We start from the raw sequence: 19673 nt of genomic DNA, 5'->3' as shown, positions 1-19673 counted from the left end.
TCTGTCTACTTTGGAAAATGATATGCAAATGCACGACCTTATAACGCTAGGGAAAGTCCGGAAGCACGAAATTACTCAATGCAGGCTTCTGATCGGCTGCCAAGTATGCAAATTGCCAAACGAATCGAAATTTCGAAATCGAACAAAGATTTCTAAATCGGAATAAAGCAAACGTTTGACTTGGAAAAATAAATAAATAAATAAAAACGAAAGATTTTTTTTTCTTTCTTGAAAAGTCGTCGTTGTGTAAGTTGTACGCCCGACGTAAAAGATGCACGCCCCAGGCAGACGTTATTTCAGACACTGATAACAGGCAGTCGAACATAGTTTTGTTTTTCTCCCCATTGCAAAAAATAGATAATAAACACTTGTGATATTCACAATTATACAATATACTCAATATTCATAAAGCAGCAACCTCCCCAAACGTGCAAGCCTCTGAAATACCAAAAAACAAAAAAATCTAAACGAAACAAAAAGGAAAACATAAATATATCGACATATGTATACATCTCCATACATATACACACATACCTAAACATACATGTACATACATATATCAGTGTTCTCGTTTGCCCGCGTCCCTGCGTCCTAGACGCGTCATTTTTGCTGGGGACGCATAGTCTCAAATCAACGTGCGTCCCCGGGACGCAACTTTTTTGACACTAAATTGTCATTATTACCCGATTACTTTTTTTTTTTTTAACAAAGATTTACCGCACTCCAAACTTTTCGTCAGGCAGATCCGCCATTGTTGTTTTGGTCTCGCGGTTCGAGTTTTCTTCTGCAGGCCGATCTCGTTGCTTCGAGATTACGTCATTGTTGTGGTGCTTGTTGTCGAGGGAAGGTCCGAAAAAGCAGTTAGTATTAGGTAAAAATCAACAAAAAAATTGGTAATTTCTTCAGTGTCTGTAATAAGTCGAAACATAATACAGAAAGTGGTAACAACGGCAATAATTCCGGCACGAAAAAACGGCGGAGAAATTCTTCAGAAGACCGCGAAGGCAGGAAAAACACGTGTTTTGAAGCGAACGATTCGACGAAAGATAAACAAAAGAATACTCCTAGCAAGAAAAGGACTTTTCTGCCTAAATGGACTCAATTATATTCCTGGTGACGCTATGAGAAGGATGATAATGGAGGCTACATGTTCCGTGATGCGTGCACCCAGCGTGACAAAAAAACTGGATTGCATAAATCATTTCGAAATACGGACTTTATTTTGTATAATGTACAATATTTTTGTGAACTGAAAAATCTGAGGTGATAACTGCTTTGTATTACCAATTAAGTGTGATGATTAAAACTGAATGAATATATAGATTTATATATTTATTTATATATTCGTCGCCGATTTGCAATTTCAACCTCGATAACACTAAATTTTGGGGACCCATAGATCTCTGTTGGGACCCGTAGATTTTGACCCATCACTTTTCACAGGTAAAATGAACACTGATATATACATATATAATAATAATAATCCTAAATTGCTACCAAACTAAACATTACAGGTATACCATTACTGCTCGTGCCTCGTTCTCAATGTTTCAGTTACCCAGGCTTGGACAAATATATTAAGGTGGAGGCTGGGGGCGCCCGACACCATTTAGAGCAATGGTTCCCAAACTTTTGCAGGCTGGCGCCCCCTTGGCTCCCCAGTGTGTTCCCAGCGCCCCCGTATGGCGTGAAAGTCGCAAATGCTGCTTTGAAGGGGGGGGGGGGGGGGGTTATAAGATTATTGTCCATTTTTAATTATCCATTATCAGTCAAATCATGATACACTTCAAAGCCAACAGGCCGAGACACTTGCTCCTAGCCAAGAGGCTAAGCCAAGATCGCTTTGTTTACCTCTCAGTCCACTTGTAGATTCACCTTCTTCGTCTTTTACTTGTATTCCTTTTTGACGTGCCGTGATCATTTTTAAGGTGCTGGTACAAATGACTTGTGTTTCCTCCGAACCTAGGGACTAGGCGAAAGCAAATTCTGCAACGGGAGTTTTCTTCTGTTCCACGTCCGCTTCGTCAAAACAAAAATAGGTCCAAACAAGTGATGTAAAGCCCTTCTTCGTTGCCTTCTCTTTTGTTGACTCTGGGACTATGTTTACGGAGTCCGCCATGACACTCAATGAGCTCACACGGTGGGTGTGGCGTAGTGTTTTGTGTGCAAACTTTGAATCGCGTTTGTTGGCCTGTGCTATTGTTAAAACTTGCCTCTGATAGGTCGGCGCTTTTAAAACTCGAACAGTAACAATTGTGGTTGGCCAAAACTCCATCACTCACTACAAAACCTTAAAAAAAACGCAGTGCTTTGCTGTTTCAGAACAGCTCTACGTTCAAACTTCTGACTTCAGACTGCCGCCCCCCCAGATCTTTCCACCGCCCCCAGGGGGGCGGTACCGCCCACTTTGGGAGCCACTGATTTAGAGTTAAGAGTCCCCAAACCCTGACATCCAGGTCTATTATACTATGCTGTCAGGTGGGAGCATTCCAAATCAGTGGAGCAAGGGTGCCCAACAAGAATAGAACTTGGTCACATCCTCTGAGATTATTTTTTTTCTAATTTAAGCAAAACGAGGATATTGTGTAGCCATGTTTTAAAGGCAGGTGGTTCTGAGGAACCAAGTCTTAATAGTAATAATAAATCAACATATTTGGTCCCCTTAGGAAAATTCTATTTACTGACTATAACGGGGTGGCTACAGTCAGTGCCGTCACAGCAGAGCGTGCACCAAATGATCGATTTATAGCACCTGGTATTCCCAGGCGGTCTCCCATCTGAGTACTAACCAGGACTAACCTTACTTAGCTCCCTGAGATCAGGCCTGCTCAGAGTGGTATGGCCGTAAAACGGTCTTCATTGTTTTTTGTTTACTGTGCAAACGAAAGACATCCATGTTGGATGGCTTGTGCATTATGTTAACACTTACAATATTTTGCATTTTTATTTACTGGAATTCAAATCAGTTTTAAGGGTTTTTTTATGATCTTTTTTGTTTATTTTGGTTTTATTTTAAGCAAACTGGTATTTACCCTGTATTTACATTTTTTTTAATTGAACATTATGGCCGACGTCCCTAGTGAGGTGCAGATAATGGAGAGTCAATTTTATAATTTTATGTTAATGGAATATTTCTCAACTATAAACAACCGTAGGTCATCCAAAAAAGCACCGTTTAGTACGTGAAAATTATTTTTTTAAATAAATAAATAAAGTCACTTTTTGATTGGCAATAGTAAATTATCTTGGTCCACACCCAATAATCCTAATTAAACACTTCACAGGGTTAGTTTTATTTTGTTTTTAACTGTTACAGTTTAGCAGCACAGCGGATGAGTGGTTAGCGCATCTGCTGCACAGTTCTCAGGTCATGCGATCGAACCTTCCTGTGTGGAGTTTGCATGTTCTCCCTGTGCTTGCCTGGGTTTCCTCTGGGCACTCCGGTTTCCTCCCACATTCTAAAAACATGCATTTTGGGTTAATTGGCCGGTCCAAATTGTCCCTAGTTGTGAATCAGCGAGTGAGTAGTCCGTCTCTGTGTGCCATGCGACTGTCTGTCAACCAGTTCAGGGTGTCCCCTGCCCACTGCCTGAGGATAGGTGGGATAGGCTTTAGCACCCCGGTGACCCTATTGAAGACAAAAGGCCAGTGTTGAGTTTGTACAAGGTGGTGTGTTGGTTCAGGTGTAAACCCGCCTCCACTCAACTGTTAATCTAAACAAGGTAACACATTCAATGGCAAAAATATGAATGTTTTTCCCTCAATGTTTGTGAATGTTGCGTTCAGAAAAAAACCCTTGTCATCTGTGAAAATGATATGAAGGGTAGGTTACTTATGTCGACTGAATTATAAAAGCATAATACTGTAAAACGAAGACAAAAACTTGTAGTTGACATTCTTTTAGTGATCAGGTCCACCTCAGAACAGAAAGTCTGGCTCCGAACCCAGAAACAAACTCAGTTTGCAAGGTTTTGGAATATAGGAGGGAACCAGAGGAAACTGAGGGCCCGGGAGGAGACCCACTCAGGCATGGGGAGAACATGAAAGCTCCGCACGGAGAGGCTACAGTCCTATAAACCTATAAATTTAAAAGTACTTGTTGTTCGAGAAAATATCATTTATTTTACATAACTTGTTTTTCTACATAAAGGGAGCTGACGTAATTGTGTGCCATTTTGCTGCTATGGGTACTCAAAACCTCGAAAAGGCTGGGAAAAAAAAGTAAAGAAAATTGAAATTGTAGGTTTTGGTCACTTTGAGTCTCCCTTGTGATTTTTAGCACTCGTTTTCAGTTCTACCAAACCAGGGGTGTCAAACATGCAGCCTGCAGGCCAGATCAGGCCCGCCAAGGGATTGATTCTGGCCCGTGAGACGACGCTGAGAGGCGCAAGGAAAAATGAGCTGCACTTTTGAGTATGTCCACTTGATGTCGCCCAAGTCAGGGCACACTATCTATTTTTCTTTCTCTCTCATTCTAGCTTTGTTCCTTCATTCTCCCTTTTCTCCCTTACTCTTTCTCTCCTTCTCCATTTCTCTCCATTTCTCCCTTTCTTTTTCTCTCACTTTCTCTCATTGTCCCTCTTTTTCTTTCATTCTTTTTCTCTTTCTCATTCCCTCTGCCTTTTTCTTTGCCTCCCTCTCTCTTTAATCTAGTAGTTCGTGTTCCCGAGCTAAAATGACTACGATACTCCTGCATGAAACCATACAGCAAGATCTAGTGCAGAGGTGTCAAACAGGCGGCCCGCGGGCCAGATCAGGCCCGCTGAGGGATTGAATCCGGCCCGCGAGACAACAACCAGAGAAGCGCAAGAGAAAGACGAGCTGCAGGTTGAAATATGTCAACTTGATGTTGCCAAAGCCAGGTGCCTCTCACAAAGACACTGTGCTTGTATTTATTTCTCTCACTCTCTCTTTCTCTCTCTCTTTCTTTTCCACCCATTTTCTCCCACGCTCTGTCTCTTTCACTCTCCGTGTCTCTCTCTTTCTCTTCCTTTTGTTGCTCTTTGTCTCTTTCTCTGTGTCTTTTTAACTTATTTTGCTCTAATTTCCTTTTTTTCCGTTTCTCTTTCTCTCTTCCTGCCCTTTGCGCTTTCTTTTCTCTTTTCTCCCCTTCTGCCTTTCTATTTCTCTTTGGATTTCTTTCTTCCTCTCCCTTTCTTTTCCCCTCTCTCGTGACTTCTCTTTTTATCTCTTTTGTTTCTCACGCTCTCTCCCTTTGTCCTGCCCTCTCTCCTTTTTCCCTTCCTCTTTCTCTTATTTCTTTATCTCTCTTTTTCTTTCTCCTTAATCTACTAGTCCGGCCCCCGACAGAATGTTTGTTCTATCGTGTGGCCCCCGAGTTAAGATAAGTTTGACACCCCTGATCTAGTGAAATAATACACATTGTCCCTTTAATTTGTTTGGGGGGAAGAATAAATTATTTTCTGTTACGTGGGACTCATATATAGAAACGTTATTTATAGCTAACGTATTTGAAATGACACCCTCAGCCTCTCATGGCCTTTCGCAACAAATAGGTGGAAGATGACCCCCGCCCACCTCTCAACTGGCCCCTTCCTCCCCTCCCTTCCCTCCCTGAAAGCACCACCGGGGGGACAGAGATTGAGCGATTCAGACAGCCGCTCCGGAGGACACCCAAGACCGCCATGGCTTCCACTCCCTCCGCCTCGGCCCTCACGTCGGTGCTCCGGTGCCGCGGGACGCTCTGGACCAGGAATCCGCCCAGTAAGCGAAGTTCCCCCGCACGGTGCGAGAGCTTTATGGCCGCGCTAGGACTTTCCGTGCAGTCCGATTCGCCGAGGGATCCGCTGAGAAGCCTCCCGGAGGCGGACGCTCCCCGGCCCAGCGACCTGGTATCGGACAGCGGAGGAGCTCGCAAACCCCCCGCCGGCCTCGTGGTCGTTGTCCCGCGGCTGTTTGGAACGCAGCGAGTGAAAGTGTTGTTGAGGGACGGCTTGGAGAACCAGCGGGGAGGTTTGTGGGCGACGCCGTCTTATGTGGAGGTCAGATGGGGCACTTTGAGGAGCACCTGCCGCTCTCTCCACCTTCTGCTGACCCGTGTTGTGTTACGGAGACTTGCCATACTCTGCGGGGCCGCCAGGAGGCGACATCGCAAGGTGACGCTTGATAAGAACGGTTATGAAATTAAGCATAGTGGTTAATAACAAAGGCCAAAAAATGCAGTGTTAGCTACATACTCTTGGTAAAATATATATTTTAGCCAGGTACCCTATACCAGTGCAAATTATTTTGTTGGGGGGCATTTTAAACAACAATAGCAAATAATCAGGGTTGGGTAGGGTTACTTTAACTGGATTACTTTCAATTACTTTTGGATTATTCCAATACCAAATATGCTAATAAAAGACAAAAGAAACTAAATATGAATAAGATTATGACACACAACACGTGGTAAGCTTTCTCTCATGGCTTTGATCTCTTTGATCTCCGGCAAAACTTGCATAAAATGTGACAGAAACAAAATGAACATATAAATTCAAACAGCTTGCCAACATCATTTTTGCCGTTCCATGTATTCCAAGCCTGCACAAAATTTAGTAATTTTATTCATATTTAGTTTCTTTTGTCTTTTATTAGCATATTTGGTATTGGAGTAATCCAAAAGTAATGGAAAGTAATCCAGTTAAAGTAACCTTACCCAACTCTGCAAATAATTATAATAATGATTATGTAAGTCATTGAACTGCAGCTTAATATGAACGAAAATAAAAGATATAGCCCCGCCCCCTCCTAAAAAAACAAATTATTCAAAACTAAATACACTTTTCACAGCAAAAAGTCAATTTAATAAGATTTAACAAATATGTAGTGAAATACCAAATAATTAAAAATAAAATAAAATAAAAATGCTCATCTCAAACATTTGTCTTTTTGTATGTCTAACTAATAAGTTATTCTGAATGTTTTATTTGTTACAATTTTATGCCATCGTTCATAATGGATACTATTGCCCATTTTTAATTAATATAGGAAAATATTACAAATATCTTAAAATGAATATAATTTTCTACCAGCACAAGTGGATTTATTTTCAGCTTACACATCAAATATTTGGATAAGTCAAGTCAAGTCATTTTTATTTGTATAGCCCTTAATCACAAATAGTCTCAAAGGGCTGCACAGGTTATTGCACAGACTATTATTTCAAACTATTATTACACCATCCTCTGATCTGGAAACAATGTGAGGGCAAGGAAAAACTCAAAAACCTCATGAATATATTGGAATCTACCTATTACACCCCAAAAAAGCGATAAATAAATAAGTTTGATTTCAAGTCAAGTCATGTTTATTTGTGACGTCCTTAATCACAAGAGTCTCAAAGGGCTGCACAGACCACAGATTATTGCAAACCACAGACTATTATGACACCGTCCCCTGATCTAAAACCTACATGAGGGCAAGGAAAAACTCAAAAACCTCAACATGAAGGAAATGAAGAAACCTTGGTAAGGGACCACACATGAGGTCATCCCTCTTCCAGGATGACCAGGCTGCAATGGATGTTGCAATCACAAATAATACAGAGATATTGTCAACATAAAATATAGGTTATTCATAGGCTATAGAATAGAAGTGTGTTTTAAGCCTAGATTTAATCATTTCTACTGAGGTTGCAGATCAAATCTCAGGGGGCAGAGCATTGTCAAATGTAACCCAATATACAAACATAGAATACAGATACTGTATACCACGGAATAAGGCTTTTTTCAGTGTTGATTGGTTGGATCCCTTAACCACACAGGTTGTAGGGGCACCATTTCCTGTGGTGTGTCTTGGGCAAGTAGAGCCTGGTGGCATCCACCAACATCCGTTTCCACATAGTCTCGAACTCGTGACCTTTGTCGTGTTAGGTGAATGTGCTAAACACTTTTTCAGTGTACATATAAAATAATGAAATATTTGGTTAAATATATCATTATATTGAACCTAGCTATTTCACCAAACACATGAACTTTTTAACGCAAGGATACTGCTGGAAGTGTGAATTTCCCTACAGGGATGAATATAGTATCGATATAGCTATCTAGCTATCTGATAAAAACAACATATGAGTTAAAGTTTAACAAAAAGTTACATGGTATAATCGTTGTTTTAGTGTACACGTATAATAAAATATTTTCATAAAAGTATGAGCTATTACTCTCGAAATGTCAACCGATAAATATCCAATATCTGATCTTAAATTGAGCAAAATTTGCCAATTATTACAAAAATAGTGATCCCAAAATATTCTATGGGATAGAAAATGTCATTGGAGCATCAGGCACCACATGTCCCCTCTGAAATCCTTAAAAAAGGACATATATTTATAAATATTTACTAGAAATTTAACAAAAAATGGTACCTATCTAGATACTTTTTTAGCTTTGTAGGTAGCTATCATCCTACATTTTTTTGCCATTTAGCAAGGTAGATACCTATCTTTTTACATTTTTTTTGCATGCAATCGAGCTAATATATATTTTTTTCCTGCTAGTCATTAAGCTAAATTTTGTCCTTCTTTCTAGCAAGTCATCTAGTTTGGGTTTGGCTCCCTTAGCTAGCTCCCTTAAACTTTTATTTTTTTAATTGAGTATCAACTTTACATTACAATATTATTATAACTGGTAGAATCATATTTTACAATTTGGCACATTACATATTTACTTTTTCCATATTTAGCTTAAAATATTCCCGTTCTTACAAAAATATTTTATAAAGCTGATGTTATGTTAAGAGATCTTTTCTTCCTCATGCCATGAGGCTCTTTAACTCTACCCGGCAGAGTAAAAGCCCACAGTAAACCACACCACCTACATTGCATATTACTGAATCTTATTGCAATATGTATTCTGTGTAGCACTATTTAAATACTCTATACAACACGCTACAGTGGGCATTTGCACGTCACACTGGGTATTTGTATATTGTATTGTTTTTGCTTTATTATTGTATTGTTCTCAGCTCAGGGATGCTGCTGGAAATGTGAATTTCCCTTCGGGGATGACTAAAGTATCTATCTATCTATCTATCTATCTATCTATCTATCTATCTATCTATCTATCTATCTATCTATCTATCTATCTATCTATCTATCTATCTATCTATCTATCTATCTATCTATCTATCTATCTATCTATCTATCTATCTATCTATCTATCTATCTATCTATCTATCTATCTATCTATCTATCTATATTTTAGTTTAGTTTTGGTTGTTGTTGTTGTGCTCTTTTGTGATAAAGAGCTATACAAATAAATATGACTTGACTTGACAAGAATACTCGAATGCAAACATTTTCGTAAATTGTTTTTGAGAGTATAAATTGTGTTTTCATGCACTTTTAAACGTAAATGTTATAATTATTGTCTGAAGTGCTTACTGACTAATGTTATTATTATTTTTCTAATTGTGTGTGTTTTCCAGAAACAAAGAGATGACAGATGAACACCAAAAACGGACCGAACTGACAGTCCAAGGCCTTTACCTACCCCGCGTCTTATTTATTGACTTTGCGTGCGTGTGCATGTGTGTGGATGTCATTCTACGGTCAACAGTCTCATCACGAGGTCCACTTCCAGAACACATTGGTTATCTGCTGTCCATGAATGGAACACGTGCTTGTGCAGATGTTACTAAAGTTGCCGTCTGTGTGTGCCTTTTGCACAGTTGGACTTCAATCGACTGAAAGAAAAAGCTAAACTTTTGTGAACACATTTTCGTTGGTGAACAGATAGAAGGTAAAACAAAGCAAAAACTGTTTGAAAATGTCGATCCTTCACAGTCATGATGATGTTGCATGTGACAAAGAGGTGCCTTCAATTACCCTGCTTGAACTCAAAGGACTAGTTTTTTAAATGGAGAAAAAAATGTTTGTGTCTAACTTACAAACTAAGAAGATATGAAGAGGAAGGTATTTTTTAGAGTAGGCAAGTGCCAAAACTGTTTTGCAAATGTGAGGTAAATTTGTATTTGTTTTCTGTAATTTTGTTTAATCAATGAACAAACTCAAAGTAAACAGCAATTTGTTCATAAACAGCAATCAGACCGATTGTAACAGAAGTGATTTTATTCGGTGATTCAATTGAAAGATCGATTATAAAAATTCTAATATACCGTACCATTGTTGTATACTTTTTTTCTTTCCTGTTTTATGAGCAAAACACTGTTTTCGTGATCGTTTGGGTACTATATTTCGAAGCGGAAGGGTTGCGCAACGTCTGAACTTGGAAAGAAAGGCGCGACGGGTTTTTGGGACTACTTTCCATGCAGGAAGTTATCCAGTCCGTCTTCGTCTCCCTCCGCCTTTCGCTCTGAAGTTGTCGGAGGGTTTTGCAACCGTATCTGACTTTGACGTCCTGAGCAAAAATATAAAGTTGCTTTTGTGGCTAAAAATGGTCGTTTAAAGACGTCGTTGCGACCTCCGTACTTGCCGCGGAAGAAAAGGTGTCGGGCTGGTCAAATTGGCTCAACAAGAGGAGGAGACAGCTATGTTTTCCGGGTAAGGCCAACCGGTTAAACGTTAGACTTGTGTTAAAACACTTTTATTTGATACACATTTTTTATCGGAGATTACTTTTACTAATATTCTGTATAAGTCATCGTGATTTCACATGCTGTTGAGCAGCAAAGTCAACTTTTCCAGCGCGTGGCTTAGTTGAAGTGATAAAATCACGGGGTGACACCTAGTGGGGGAGAGCGGAAGTGCTCCGCCTACCTGTACAGTACTGTACTGTATTTCATAAGTTAAGATGGTATCTAAGTATCAGCCGATATGGGTTTTTCATGGCCGATACCAGTTGTTAGTATTAAGAGAAGGCTGATAACTGTTTGTAAATGCTTAAGACGTTTTTAAAAATGCAAAAAGGAAGATATCTTAGTGAATTCACATGAGTCAAGTCAGGCCATGTTTATTTGTATAGCCCTTAATCACAGAGTCTCAAAGGGATGCATAGACCACAGATTATTGCAAACCACAGACTAATTATGACACCATCCCCTGATCTAAAACCTACATGAGGGCAAGGAAAAACTCAAAAACCTCAACATGAAGAAAATGTAAAAACCTTGAGACAGGACCACACATGAGGTAATCCCCCTTCTAGGATGAACAGGCTGCAATGGATGTTGCAATAACAAATAATCAGGGTTGGGTAGGGTTACTTTAACTGGATTACTTTCAATTACTTTTGGATTACTCCAATACCAAATATGTTAATAATAGACAAAATAAACTAAATATGAATAAAATTACAGAACTTTGTGCAGGCTTGGGGAGTAACGGAATACATGGAACGGCAAAAATGATGTTGGCAAGCTGTTTGGATTTATTTTCATTTTGTTTCTGTCACATGTTGGTTTTGCCGGAGATCAAAGCCAGGAGAGAAAGCTTACCACGTGTTGTGAGTCATCATTTTATTCATATTTAGTTTCTTTTGTCTTTTATTAGCATATTTGGTATTGGTGTAATCCAAAAGTAATTGAAAGTAATCCAGTTAAAGTAACCTTACCCAACCCTGCAAATAAGATACTTGAATAGCTCTTTGAAACATTTTACAGTAAATACATTCAAATTTCAACACAACTAACATCGCTGATCCTTTACTCAAACCAGTGCAGGAAATAAAATTAGGCTTAGCAGTTAGTCGTATAAAGACTCAAAAAAACTTGAATAGCTCCCTGAATCCTTTTACAATATCTCAATCTCATCTCATTAGCTGTATCGCTTATCCTCATTAGGGTCGCGGGGGGCTGGAGCCCATCCTGGGCAGTGGGCACTCTGAACTGATTGCTAGCCAATCGCAGGGCACTCGGGGACAGACAACTCACTCGCTCATTCACATCTAGGGACAATTTGGACTGGCCAATTCACCAGAAATGCATGTTTTTGGAATGTGGGAGGAAAGTGGAGTGCCCGGAGGAAATCCACGCAAGCACGGGGAGAACATACAAACTCCGCACAGGAAGGCCAATTGCTGGATTTGAACCCACGCAGGAGGTTCCCATGACATGAACTGTGCCGCACATGCGCTAACCACTGCGCAAAAAAATGCATCGAAACAGCTCGTAAATTCAAAAGTGTAGGCAATCTTGTTTTAGAGCCAGATTGACGGACTAATGTTATAGTAACAGCTAATCACCCAGCCTTCCACTTTAGGGTGCATTTTATGCGCTCTCTCAATCACAAACACACACTTGATTGACCAACTGTTATGATAAGAGCTAATATATCGGTCTCCACCTGAGTGTGCTTCCCTAAAACAAGTTAACTACACTTTTTAGGCTATCTCTTTTCACACTTTTCTGCCACACGCCTTTTAAAAACTTCAATATTATCTCTGGCCTCGACCCACAGGCATATGAGAACTAAGGAGTTAGCAAATCTTCTGCTGTTTACGCCGCTCTTTAAATGATTCTTCCTCCTTTAGTGGATTTGTCCCTGGTTGCTTTTCCAATCAGAAGGTGTGGCGTGGGTAGCGTCCAGGACAGAAGGCAGTAGAGCGGGAAAGAGGCATCTAAACTAAATAACCCAGTTTTAGATATACAGTGGAACCTTGGTTTTCGAACGCCTCTCAGTTCGAACAAATTGAAGTCCGACCAAAAATTTCGAGGGATTCTTGCTTCGCTGTTAGGTCAAAAAATCGGAGTTCGAACGCCGGTAATGCGTGAGTGCGTACGCTAGAGTGCGATGCTGAGCGGCGTACGGGTGTAGATCGTTTATTTTTTGTGACCAACTGTTATCGCATGAGGACATTAAACATTCAAGGTAAACATTCAGGGTGTTGGAACAGAGCCCAACACTCAGGGTGTTGGAACAGAGCCCAACATTCAGGGTGTTGGAACGGAGCCCCCTTTCCAATGAACCGCTCACCACTTGTTGTGGAGACCCGTGTGCTAAATGACTTGTAAACGACCTGATTTTTTTATTTTTACACGTTCATGTTAGCGTAATCTTTCGTACGGAAGATTACGATAACGCGGACGTACGATTAGCCTGGGTTAGCTTTATGTTTACGTCAAACATTCAAAGTAAACATTCAGGGTGTTGGAACGGATTAAAACGATTTACATTATTTTTAATGGGAAAAATGATTTCAGTGATCGAACAAATCAGTTTTCGAACAGGGTTCTGGAACGGATTATGGTCGAGAACCGAGGTTCCACTGTATTCGATTGTTATGTCGAATAATTAAAAATGCAGATACCGATATCCGTTAAATTTCCAAATATCTGTGGCGATAATCGGCCCGCCCGATAATCGGTAGACCTCTAGAATGTAGTTAAAAAAATCTTAGGATTGACTCCGGTCCTCTGTACTGCATAAAATGTGCAATTTTTCAATCTAAAATAGCCAATTTTCCCAATGTGACTCTCTTCTACAGAAAAAAAACAAAAATCAATCTTGTTTGGTGTTCCCTCTTTGCAGCCTCTTTATTTGTGTACGGTTTGATCTGGGCGGGCCATGCGCTTTCAGCGGGGTTCTGTGATCCTGTGCGGGACTTTGCTGTTCCTCACCTGGAACGCAGTTCTGGTCCTGCTCCTGCGGGCCCGGATCCCGGACCAGCAGGCCAAGGAAGCACCCCAAAACTACGACGATGACACGGTGGGCGAGGTGCTCCGCGTGGCCGACATGTTGGAGAAAGAGCTCGAGATACAGAAGAAAATCCTGACGCAGATCCAAAACTTCCACCCTTTGGGAGGCAAATGGCAAAGGAGGAAACCCCAACCACGGCCGCTTCCTGTCATTCCCGTCCTGGTGATGGCGTGCAACCGGGTGACGGTGCGGCGCTGCTTAGACAAACTGATCAGGTATCGTCCTTCGGTCCGGCAGTTCCCTATCGTGGTCAGTCAGGACTGCGGCCACGCCGATACGGCCGACGTGATCCGGTCGTTCGGGGGAGCCCTCACGCATCTCATGCAGCCCGACTTGGCTGAGGTGCAGGTACCGTCTGAGCACAAAAGGTTTCAGGGCTACTACAAGATCTCCAGGCATTATCGATGGGCTCTCAAGCAAGTTTTTCAAAACTACACGGCTGTCATCATCGTGGAGGACGACCTGGAGGTAATTGTCCGGTGCCAAGAGAATTATATTCGTTGGATTGAAAATGTGGCTTTGCCAGTTAACCAGCTTCTTGATTTAATTGGCTTATTATAGTCTATTCATCTATCTGTTTTCTGCACCACTTATCCTCAGTAGGGCCGCGGGGGTGCTGGAGCCCATCCCGGCTATCCTCGAGCAGTTGACCGGGGACACCCTGAACTGGTTGCCAGCCAGTCACAGGACATCGTGTTTGCTAAAAATAATCCAAAATGGACCCCTTATATTTCAGATTCTTAAAAATATTTTCACACATCCTTTATCAGGTTCAGGTATCACCACATTTTTTTTTCCACAAGACTGTGTTTGAATATGCAGTAATACACGTCAAGGTAAAAATATATTGCGCTCGTGTAAAAGTCACTATCGATGAAGTAATTTTACCTAATGTCAAAGGCAAGGCGCATAGTTTTGAGGTGTCCTTAAGAAGTAGAGGGCAACTTCGAATCTCACTTATTGGGTCATGTATTAAAGCAGTAAAACACAGCATTTGTATCTTGTATAGAAATCACCCCGGTTTTATTTGTTAATAATGCAGAAAAAGAGGCGAGTCATAATGACGTAAGCGGGGCACCGATTGCGCAAGAGATTTCGGGAAGTTCCATTGTTGTGTTCAATAAACGGGTGCGGACCGCGTTGCTCTCCAAAGAAGCCGTCAATGTCGTGTATTTGTCTTTGATGAGGAGTGAGCCAAACGATAATTTGACTGTTCATTTCAGCGTGATATATGTACAGTAAGTGTAAATGAATTTATATGCCGCTTTTCAAGTCAATGAAGACCTCCCAAAGCGCTTTACAATGTGCTTAACACTTACCCATTCACACACTCGCATACCGATAGCTTCAGTGATGGAAGGCAACTACCTGCTTATGTAGGACTTGCCCAAGGACACTTCGACATATAATACAGAGGAGCCGGAATTCAAACCAGCGACCTATTGATTCCAAGACAAGCACTTTACCTCCTGAGCTACTGCCGCCCCAAGGCTTTACGATAGAGCACATAACTGTTTTCAATACATAGAATTGAACATAATTGTCTTTATTATTATTGACATCAACGTTGTGAAACATCGTATGCAACAAGAATAGACATGGCACTAGACTAGAGCGCCCTCTTGCAGTTTAGTGTGAAAATAACACGTGAAATTATAGACCTGGTAGTAAAGTGTGAATACTTTCACAGATAAGTCTCGCCGGGGTTTAAGTCGAAACCCCGGCCAAACTATGAAAAAGCCCGTAAAATATGTTGGCTCCTTAAACTCTGTTCCTATCCTCCAGGTGGCGCCAGACTTTTTTGAGTACTTCAGCGCCACGTTCCCGCTGCTCCAGTCAGACCCGAGCCTTTGGTGCGTGTCGGCCTGGAACGATAACGGCCGCGAGAACTTTGTGGACCCGGCGGGATCCGGTCTACTCTACCGCACCGACTTTTTCCCGGGATTGGGCTGGATGCTGCTCCGAGACGTATGGGAAGAGCTTGCGCCAAAATGGCCAGCTGCATTCTGGGACGACTGGATGCGAAAACCGGAACAACGGCGCGGTCGCGCTTGCATCCGACCGGAAATCTCGCGCACCATGACGTTCGGGCGGCAGGGGGTCAGCCTGGGGCAGTTCTACGACAAATACTTGCGATACATTAAACTCAACTCTGAGTTTGTCAATTTCACTCAGCTGGATTTGAATTACTTGAAAGAAGACGCGTACAAAAAGAGCTTCCAGAAGGAAGTTTACGACGCGCCAACTGTCACTTTTGAAGAAGTTCAGAAGGGGGTGCTGGAGGGGGTCGGGCCTTTCCGTCTGCAATATTCTAGCAAGGAGAGCTTTAAAGTGTTTGCCAAAAATTTGGGCGTCATGGACGATTTTAAATCGGGCGTGCCGAGGACCGGCTACATGGGCGTGGTCACGGTTTTCTTCAAAGGACGCAGGATCTACATGGCGCCCCCTCCTGGGTGGACACAGTACGATCCCACTTGGAACTGACGGAATAACCCCTGCCCCGTGTGAAAGGAAAATGGCAATGGATTTTCCTATGGTTGCTACAAAGCACTGCTTTTGTCTAAATCAGGGGTCTCCAACTCACTTGAGTAGGGAGCCGTTGAGCTCGGGTCCATGTGTGGTCGGGCCTAATGGAGTTTGCCACCCAAAAAAGCGCTGATAAAAATGTTCCACTGCTTTTAAAGGGTATTATTTGACCACTAGATGTCACTGAATTGTGTCGCACAACCAAAAACAAGTCTGTGAAGCACAAGAAAGAATACAAATTACGGACACTTCAAAGTGACCAAAAAACAACCTTTTTCTTCTCATTTTTAACTCAGCCATTCACAAAGAGAAGAAGGGGAAAAAAACATGATTTCAAAAAGGCAAGAAGAAAAAAGCAATAAAAAAGCAGAAAATAAAATGAAAACTGGAATAAAAAGAAAATAGGGGAAAAGAAAACAAAAAAGGGGAAAAATAATAAGAAAGCAAAAAAGAAACACAATTTAAAATAGGGCATATAAAAGCAAGAAAAGGAAGAAAGAAGGCAAAAAAAGTACAGAAAAAAGTAAAGAAGAAGAAAATGAAGTGTTATTTGGTTTTTTTTTCTTTGCTTTTTCTATTTACCATTTAAAGGCGTCTTGGTTACTTCGTCTCCTTAGTTCTTACTCTTCCTTGTTCTTTGTAGCACTCTTTTCCCATTGCATGACACAATATAGGGACATCTAGGGGTCAAAAAATACAAACTGCCCCTTTAACTTTCAAATTGAGGCGGGGGCGTCAAACTATCATCCTGAGGGCTGCACGTTTGAGCTCCCGGTCTAAATGAAATTAGGAATCCTATGAAGCTTTAGAATTTCGTGAGGCTTTGCTGTCCACTTGTATTTATAATTGAGCCTTTTTTTTGCCACTGCTCGGATCTTCCCATCGGAAATCTGATTTTACTCGACATCAGAATGTTGCAATATGGCATTTGCTTCAACAAAAGTTAACGTTATTCATTGGAAAAATGAATCCAAACGAAAGACCGTTTTTGCGGGGATTCTCAAAAAAGCATTCCCATTATCGATACATAAACGTGGACACGAAAAGTGCTTTATTGAAACGAGTTACGGGGATCGTACGAAATAGGGAATTCTGTTTTTTCCATTTGTTAGGACAGAAAAATCCCAATGTCAAATGAGAATTATTTATGAAGCACTTTACAAAGCAATTATCAAAGTGCAAATAGAATTGAAATCCAACGTGCCTTAAAATGAGAACCTGTCCCTAAAGTCATTGTGAATATTTGTATATGTAAAGCATTTTCTATTGAGGTTTAATCCATTTGATGAATTATTCTGCTGTCCGATCTTGTGCAACTTTATGAGTAAGCCATGTTTTGACAATGACACGTTTTTATGCCTTCTTAAGTGAAATTTCTGGTTGAGAATCACAAACTAATTGCTCAGAATTGCTTGATGCCAATTCCACTCAGGCAATGTTGCCTAAAGAGACCCGTTTACATTTTTAAACCATGCCACTTTTTAATGATTTGCAAACCACTTGTGTGCTGATTTATGTCTGGTACGGATTGGAAAATGTCTACTGCTTCCTTGGTGATTGTTTTATTTGGTTATGCTGTGACGATTACAAATAAATTTGTTGATCATCTTCTGGAAAGTGGCTGGTTTTCATTTTGAATTATACTGTTGGGAAATAAATGATTAAACACAGAGAAATTTAAACAAATGTTTTAGATATGATTTTTGTGTGTCTTTCAAAAAAGCTAGATAGATAGAATAACTTAGTAATTATACAAGTGTCATGAAAGACATTGATCTTTTATTTTTTTTATCTTTTATTCTGAAAGACACTATTTGTATACAATATTTCCTCGACTTTTGCTAGCTCAGGGATGCTGCTGGAAATGTGAATTTCCCTTCAGGGATGAACAAAGTATCTATCTATCTATCAATCCATTCAATAGCTAGCATTGATTGTATTACTATAGCTAGAATTTGGTGCGTTTATGAAAGAGATAATGTTACTGGTTACTTCATTTAAAAAGTAATTACTGACACCCAAAAGTAGTGCGTTACTCTGAAAGTATCTTGTTATAAATTACTGGATATACTTTCATTGAGCCGAAAACCCAAAAACTACTTAAAAAATGACCACAAAATAAAATAAATAAAACACGTACACCGCCTAGTGGAAGTGGTAAACCCAAACATTCCTTGGCTTATGCAATATCAAGAGCTTGGAAATTAACACAGTCGAGACACTCCATATCCATTTTGTGTCTGATCTTCAAACCACTCATATATTTCTTAATTTCCAAGTAAAATTTAAGGCATGATCTATCCATCCATCCATGATCTGCACCGCTTATCCTCAGTAGGGTTGCGGGGGTGCTGGAGCCCATCCCAGCTATCTTTGGGCAGTGGACACCCTGAACTGGTTGCCAGCCAGTCGCACGGCACACCGGGACATACAACCCACTCGCTCATTCGCACCTAGGGACAATTTGAACTGATCAATTAACGTGAAATGCATGTTTTTGGAATGTGGGAGGAAACCCACACAAGCACGGGAGAACATGCAAACTCCACACAGGAAGTTCCGATCTCATGACCTCGGAACTGTGCCACACACGCGCTAACCACTGCACCGCTGTGCTGCCCTAAGGCATGGTAATTTGGTAAAAATAATCTTTTAAAATTCTGTGCTCATGTTCGGCTCATTGATTTGTTGTTCCAGTAGAGCCACGCCCTCTTCTGTTTTCTACCTTACATTTGCTACTGGTGACACACAACCAAATATGAGTATACAGACCCCCTGATTCAAGTATTTTATTTTATAGTCGTAAATATGGCTAAGATTGGAGTTTATACGGTAGGGAGAATATCAGAAAGGAGAAATTACACCATTGCTCGTAAATAAGTATCATAGTAACGTACCATGTTATACAGCAGTAGATTTACAACATTTGCCTGCTACAAGTAATGTCTCCCGTTCAAGACCGGGTGAAAACATATATTGGCCTGGAGAGGGATGGGCCCCACCAGGCTGTACTTGCCCATGACACACCACACCTATGATCATAGTGGTTAAGGGATCCAACCAACCAACCAGTACCAGTTACCGAGAAAAGTATTTGAGTTAGAAGAACGAAATTCCATTGTAACACATTAATTATTTTCCCCCCATTTTATTAACACTCCACTTATTGAAACATGAATATTTTGTTTGTTTGTTTGTTTGTACATGATTCAATTGTTTGTTTGTTTGTACATGATTCAAATTGAATCTTTTCTTCCGGCGCCGTCACGAATGGCAGCCACTCCAGCAGCTCCCGTGTTATTTTCGATTGTTCTCGATTGTTCTCAGCTCAGGGATGCTGCTGGAAATGTGAATTTCCCTTCGGGGATGAACAAAGTATCTTTTTATCTATCTATCTATTCCCAACAAGCAGTTTCCCTCATCCAAGATATGTTTACGCTCCAAAGCACTATGGGACTTGTAGTACAGAGACCAACTATACATGCAAACTCTGGTTTAGTCGCTAAATAAGCCCCATTTAATGGTTGATATCTCTGGGCCGTTTCCATTT

General features: G+C 40.8%; 2 protein-coding genes across 3 annotated transcripts; both read left to right on the top strand.

Annotated features, from left to right (window-relative positions):
• Positions 1–5548: 5548 nt before the first annotated feature.
• On the top strand, positions 5549–10123 carry LOC148372885 (uncharacterized). Its single transcript, XM_088327456.1, has 2 exons — positions 5549–6116; positions 9430–10123. Exons 1-2 carry the CDS (start codon positions 5646–5648, stop codon positions 9448–9450), a joined length of 492 nt encoding a protein of 163 aa, XP_088183582.1. The 5' UTR covers positions 5549–5645; the 3' UTR covers positions 9451–10123.
• Positions 9612–17740, top strand: mgat1a (alpha-1,3-mannosyl-glycoprotein 2-beta-N-acetylglucosaminyltransferase a). Of its 2 annotated transcripts, none has more exons than XM_088327455.1 (3): positions 9612–9743; positions 13430–14065; positions 15383–17740. In XM_088327455.1, exons 2-3 carry the CDS (start codon positions 13466–13468, stop codon positions 16079–16081), a joined length of 1299 nt encoding a protein of 432 aa, XP_088183581.1. In that variant the 5' UTR covers positions 9612–9743; positions 13430–13465; the 3' UTR covers positions 16082–17740. The 2 variants fall into 2 exon arrangements, with proteins under 2 accessions (XP_088183581.1, XP_088183580.1); XM_088327454.1 differs by lacking the exon at positions 9612–9743 and adding an exon at positions 10260–10504.
• The last annotated feature ends 1933 nt before the right edge of the window (positions 17741–19673 follow it).

This window comes from Urocampus carinirostris, chromosome 2, assembly GCF_059441175.1.
Source record: "Urocampus carinirostris isolate Australia breed hairy pipefish chromosome 2, RoL_Ucar_1.0, whole genome shotgun sequence".
Classification (NCBI taxonomy): Eukaryota; Metazoa; Chordata; class Actinopteri; order Syngnathiformes; family Syngnathidae; genus Urocampus; species Urocampus carinirostris.
This window is presented reverse-complemented; position numbering and strand designations above follow the sequence as displayed.

Bases quoted from the DNA above. Each gene is read 5' to 3' on its own strand.
- LOC148372885 (XM_088327456.1), top strand. From the start codon at position 5,646: ATGGCTTCCACTCCCTCCGCCTCGGCCCTCACGTCGGTGCTCCGGTGC. The intron at 6,117-9,429 runs GTGACGCTTGAT...TGTGTTTTCCAG, and splicing joins CCAGGAGGCGACATCGCAAG to AAACAAAGAGATGACAGATG.
- mgat1a (XM_088327455.1), top strand. From the start codon at position 13,466: ATGCGCTTTCAGCGGGGTTCTGTGATCCTGTGCGGGACTTTGCTGTTC. The intron at 14,066-15,382 runs GTAATTGTCCGG...CCTATCCTCCAG, and splicing joins TCGTGGAGGACGACCTGGAG to GTGGCGCCAGACTTTTTTGA.